Source organism: Muscardinus avellanarius (assembly GCF_963383645.1).
Source record: "Muscardinus avellanarius genome assembly, chromosome: 19".
NCBI lineage: Eukaryota > Metazoa > Chordata > Mammalia > Rodentia > Gliridae > Muscardinus > Muscardinus avellanarius.
Genome location: NC_137805.1, coordinates 29,456,756 through 29,462,755, shown reverse-complemented (window position 1 = coordinate 29,462,755; position 6,000 = coordinate 29,456,756). Strand labels below are relative to the sequence as shown.

The 6,000-nt window shown below is 52.4% G+C and overlaps 1 protein-coding gene across 4 annotated transcripts in view; it reads right to left on the bottom strand.

Annotated features, from left to right (window-relative positions):
* The window catches only part of ZFP64 (ZFP64 zinc finger protein), a gene marked incomplete at both ends in the record, with an annotated part of 59,239 nt that overhangs the window by 29,940 nt on the left and 23,299 nt on the right, over positions 1-6,000 (bottom strand). For 3 of the 4 annotated variants that reach the window (XM_080716726.1, XM_080716725.1, XM_080716728.1), the window contains one exon: positions 1,431-2,716. The exons of the other annotated variant lie outside the window; for it this stretch is intronic. In XM_080716726.1, the coding sequence (XP_080572852.1) occupies positions 1,431-2,716 (1,286 nt within the window). Of the gene's footprint in view, positions 1-1,430; positions 2,717-6,000 lie in introns of those variants that run through there. 4 annotated transcript variants of the gene reach the window in all.

Genomic DNA, 6,000 nt, shown 5'->3' with positions numbered 1-6,000 from the left:
AAATAAAAATAGTTGGGTGGATCATTCAGATGTAACGGTAAAGGAGGCATACTGCGAAGGGGACAGGATGTTTGTGTAATTTTTCAGGGGGCACGAGAGGTTGAACTCGGTAGCATTCTTCCCATTCCCGGCCCTATTTTATTTATTTTTGAAACAAGGTCTTGCTGGTTGCCGAGAGACCTTGCTAAGTTGTTGAGGTTGGCCTCGAACCTGTGATCCTCCTGTCTCAGCCTCCCAAGTACTGGGATAACAGGATGCATCATCACACCCAGCTTGCGTAATAATTATGAAAACTAAAGCCTTCTACTCCTGGAAGTTTTTAATTATATAACGATTCCCACCTCTTTGCCCCAAACCATATCTTGATCCTAAAGAACCATTAACATTCACTATATTATTATTATTATTATTATTATTATTATTATTATTATTATTATTTGGTGGTACTGGGGTTCCTGGAAGCCCTTCTACCTCTGGGCTACACTCCCAGACCTATTTTTACATTTTTATTTGGAAACAGGGTCTCCTAAGCCAGTGCGCGCGGCTGGCTTCGAACCTGTGCCATCCTCCTGTCTCTGCCTCCCAGGCGCGGGGATGACAAGCGTGGCCACCGCGCCCGGCTTAACATTCACTATATTTTAATCAGCGTTCAATCTATTAGAGAACCAGCCCTTCTTTGCTCATTAGCTCCATTTCCCCCCCAAGTACTCACATACATTCTGCTTTAGAAAATGGCCCTTCGTGGCAGTAGATGTGTATCTATGTACTGACACACGAACACCCCGGGTTCCAGGGCGGTATTTTCAGAATGGGGCATGAGAAAGCCTCCCGGGCTCTCTCTACAGCACAGACTGAAGGAAAACGAGCTTTATTAGAGTTGGAAAATCAGCTTGGAAACACAACGAATTGGCTACTTTTCGTTGAATTGGCTACGGTTAATTCCATCTTCCCCCGGCAATCATCTTGGTCGCATGTCAGATTCTACAAGCGTTAGAAGGACTGAGATTTGGAGGTGGTCTTGAAGTTGTTACGGTATTAGAAAATGACAGTAAGCAGTAGAAAATACAGTCCATTACGGGGCTGGGGCGTGGTCACCACAATCCTTAGAAACATTATCAGCAAACTTCTTTTTTTTGGGGGGGGGGTACGGAGGGTGGAACCCAGAGGCTTTTCCACCTCTGGGCTATACTCCCAGACCTATTTTATACTTTTTTTTGGAAACAATCATAATCTCACTAAGTTGCTGAGAGCCTCACTCAGTAGCTGAGGCTGGCTTTGAACCTGTGCGAGCTTCCTGTCTCAGCCTCCCAAGTGCTGGGATGACAAGCATGTCCCACCATGCCCGGCTGAGCAAAGCTAACAAAATTCAACTCGGTGTTTCTTCTTCTTTATTTTTTTTGCTATCCCCCGCCCTACTGGTCTCTTAAGCACTAATCCGGGATGGAATCCGCCGGGCAGAGCAGAGCCGGGTGCGTGGCCGCTTGGATGGTGGAATAGGTCTGCTTGGGCAGGTCTGGCTGCGAGGAGGAGGAAGAGGAGGAGGAGATGGACGGGGCCGCGGTGGCCACGGCGATGCCCTGGCCGCCGTCGCTCACTGCGGTCACTTCTGCGGCCCCCTCCTGAATCAGGGCGTTGAGCCTTTCCAAGTCAGTGCAGGTGATACCTGAGCTGGTAACAAAAGTCTGGCTGGCTGTGCCGTCCTGGGGCGTGGCGGCGGCCGCGGGGATGAGGGTCGGGTGCAGGGCAGCCCCGTCGGCCTGGTCGTGGGTGGTGAGCAGGACGGTGGGCTGGCTCAGGGCGCCCGCTTCGCTAGGGCACCCCGAGGCCGGAGGGGGGGCGATCAGACTGACCTGGCGCAGGATCTGCAGCCGGCCGTTCCCGGGCAGCTCCTCCGGGCTCTGGGCCACCAGGGCCGGGGGCACGAGGTTGACTGCAGCGGCCTGGACGAGGGCATTCGCCGGCGGCACCTGCTGGCCCACGATGATTTTGACTCGGCCCTCGCTGAACTGGGGCACCTGGCTGGGCTGCATGGGCACCTGCAGGTGCCCCACGGCGAGGGGCGCGGCGGGCGGCTTGCCGGGGTCGATCTGGAACTGGAGGACCGTCACGTCCGAGCCCTTGCTCCCTCGGTACTCACTGTGATGGCGCTTGTGGCTGCGGAGCGAGTCCTCGCGCATGAAGGAGGCGTCGCAGATGTCGCAGTGGAAGGTCTTCTTGGCATCCAGCCGGGCCACCTGCCGGCTGCTCGGCCGGCTCGCGTCCTTCTTCTCCGGGGCCTCGGCCCTGACCAGGTCGGCGTGGAACTTCTTCATGTGCTTGCTCAGGTTGCTGGGCTGCTTGGTGTCGAAGGGGCAGTGGCCGCACTTGAAGGGGCGCTCGGTGCAGTGGATGCGCTGGTGCACGCGCAGCGCCGCCTTGCTGGAGCACGAGTAGCTGCACTCGGGGCACTTCTCGGGGTGCTCGGCCTGGTGCGCGCGGCTGTGCACGCGCAGGGCGGCCCTGCTGTCCCCCAGGAACTCACAGTGCGGGCACTTGAAGCTGTCCCCGCTGTGCTTGATGCGGACGTGCGACTTGAGGTTCCCCTTCATGGTGCAGCGGACGTCGCAGAACTCGCACTTGAACGGCTTCTCCCCCGAGTGCACGCGCATGTGTCTTTTCAAGTCCGAGCTGATTTTGAACTTGGCGCTACAGAGCCAGCACTGGAAGGGGGCGTCCCCTGTCAACACAAGGTGAGTCTCCATCAGAACAGGCAGGCGACACCCCCACAGCGGATCCCCCCTGCAGCACACACCAGAACAGCTTAGGCCGGGAGGGGCTTTCTTCTTCCCCCCGGGCACCCAAACCTGGACCACCACGGCGCTCCGGCTCACCACCGCCCTTCCGAAACCCAGGAAGGAGGGGACGAGAGATGAAGGATAGCTACTTAATATGTCCCCCCAAAAAGACCCGCAAATATACCGGTTACCGTCTTAAAAACAAAAAATCGAGCTGGCGTTCAAATAGCCAGAGTACCCGCTCTGCTAGTGAAATAGTCGCACATGTCTGCACAATCCGGTGATTCTGATCGAGTTACAGGTCCTAACAGATTCTGACGACACGTTTCCGGAATGTGTTGGGGCCGGGCTGCGTTCATCCAAGTATTTCTTTTTACAGAGATCCACACACCAGCTTATATTTCACGCAGGTTTTTTTTTTTTTAATTAACAGAGATGTTGTTTATTGCGCCAATCTGATTTTATCCCACAGGGTCAGCTGTGTTCTTTACTTGTGAGGTTACAAAATCCAGCTGTTTGACTTACACAAAAAAAGTCATATTCTCTGAAAGATGAGCGGGGAGATTGGCATCGCAAACATCGGAATGGACAGGGTCTTCCACATTTACTCACTCAGGGAGTGCCGAGTCCACATTAGCTAAGGCACTGATAAGTCCGGCAAATTGTCCACCCTTCCTTGGGATAGTGTGTGAGCCAGACAGAAGCTAAGAGTCTTCGATCGTTCCGGGGACGGCAGGTGCTACGCTGAGTACTCCACAGAACGGTCTGCAACTTCCCCGCGAGGTGGGAGCTGATACTAACATGAGTCCTACCGCGGGAGTACAGATGAGGAGGCTGAAGACCAGAGAGACCGCACAGCTCCGGCATGGTCACCCAGCAAGCAGTACGCGGTGGGGCGTGGATTCCAAAGCCAGGTAACCAGCTGACCGTGTTTTCAGGCCACACACACAGAGGCTGGGGGCTATGTTCCTGCTTGCTGGCAGAGGCCCTCCCACATCATAATGAGCTGCTTTATAAAGTCAAAATTAAGAGAGGGCAGGGAGCAATATAACCGGCTTCTAGAAAATGGAGAGGCCTGGCCCTAAACGATACTGTGTATGACCAAATACCGCCGTCATCACGCGCGCCGAAGTCTAGAACGAGGAGCGGAAAGGCCAGGTGTGTCAGGCACACTTGTGATCCCAGCACTTGGGGCTGAGACAGGAGGATTGTAGGTTCGAGGCCAGCCTCAGCTACGTAGGCCTTCCTCAATTTAGTGAGCCCCTGTTTCAAAATAAAAAAATAAAACAGGGCTGGGGGTGTAGCTCAGGGGTAGAATGGCCTTGGGTTCCACCCCTAATACCAAAAAAAGGGGGGGGGACATTAGACTACAGCATTTGGGCAAATCCTGCCCACAGGCTATTTTGGTAAATAGAGTTTTATTGGAACAAAGACACACCCATTTTTTTTTTTTTTTTTAAAAGCGATTACTTTTGCAGTAAAACAGCAGAGGTGTGCAGCTGTGACCGAGACTCTGGCCCTCAAACCCCAAGATATTTACTATCTGGCATTTTTTTCCTGAAAACTTTTGCTTCTTCTGACATAAAATGTTCTTTTTATATTTTTTTATTTTTGTGGTACTGGGGGGTGGAACCCAGGGGCCTTCCTACCTCCGGGCTCTACTCCCAGATCTATTTTATACTGTATTTGGAAACAGGGTCTCACTAAGTTGCTGAGAGCCTCACTAAGTAGCTGAGGCTGGCTTCGGACCTGCGCCATCCTGTCTCAGCCTCCCAAGTGCTGGGATGACAAGTGTGCGCCACCATGCCTGGCTTAGAGTAATTATTAAATAGAGAAGACTGGCCGGGCATGGTGACACATGCTTGTAATCCCCGCGCTTGGAAGGTGGAGGCAGGAGGATCATGCAAATTTGAAGCCAGCCATGCTGGCTTAAGAGACGCTCTTTCCAAATAAAAAGTATAAAGTAGGTCTGGGAGCATAGCCTGGAGGTAGAAGGGCTTCCAGGAACTGCAGTACCACCAAAAATAAATAAATAAATAAACAAACAAACAAACAAATAAGAATGTCCTGGTGTGATGGGGCACGCTTGTAATCCAGTACTTGGGAGGCTGAGACAGGATGATCATGGGTCCGTGGCAAGCCTCAACAACTTAGTAGGGCCCTTCACAACTTAGACCCTGTTTCCAAATAAAAAATAAAATAGAGCCGGGCGTGGTGGCTTGTAATCCCTGCACTTGGGAGGCGGAGACAGGAGGATTGCATAGGTTCGAAGCCAGCCTCAGCTACTTAGTGAGGCTCTCAGCAACTTAGTGAGACCCTGTTTACAAATAAAATAGAAAATAGGTCTGGGGTATATTCCAGAGGTAGAAAGCCCCTGGGTTCTACCCCCAGTACCACCAAAAAAAAAAAAAAAAAAAAAAAAAAAATAGGATTGAGGGTATAGCTTGGAGGTAGAATGCCCCTGTGTTTAATCCCCAGCACCAACCAACCAACCAAATAAACAAAAACCCTAGGTTATTGAGGGTCTTCCTAGGTTGTCAAGGCTGTCCTCAAACCTGTGATCCTCCTGTCTCAGCCTCCCAAGTACTAGGATTACAGGCCTGTGCCACGATGCCTGGTGCCTGTATACACTTCTGCAGTCTCCCAGTGATGGGGAATGACCCGCCATGACCCACGGCAGGCCCAACCTCATCACTGGATCTGGCCAATGGGTACTAAGTAGACACAAATAATGTCTTGAAATGGCCCTGTTATTGGAGCATGCTTGCTTGGGCTTCAGGTACCTCCGTGAGATCAACCCCGGCCCAGGCCACCCATCCCAGGATGGCAAACATGTGGTGCACAGCTGGACCACCCCAGCCAAGGCCAGCGCCAGCCCACGACCAGCACATTCTCACACTTGTGGGTGAGCCCAGCCCAGGTCAGCCGTCGTCTGGGTGACCACCAGCTGATCCCCAATATGAGAGCAGAAATGAGATATTGTATGTACGACGCTTTCGATGATGCTGTGTCCACGTGACAATCACAATACAGACTCGGGGGCACTGCCAAAGCAGAGAAACAAAATAGGTAGCCTCTCATGAAGCTGAGACAGGAGGATCGCAGGTTTGAGGCCAGCCTCAGCAACTTAGTGAGACCCTGTTCCCAAGAAATATAAAATAAAATGGGGCTGGGGGTATAGCTCAGAGGTAGAATACCTCTGGGTTCAATCCCCAGCAAAACACAC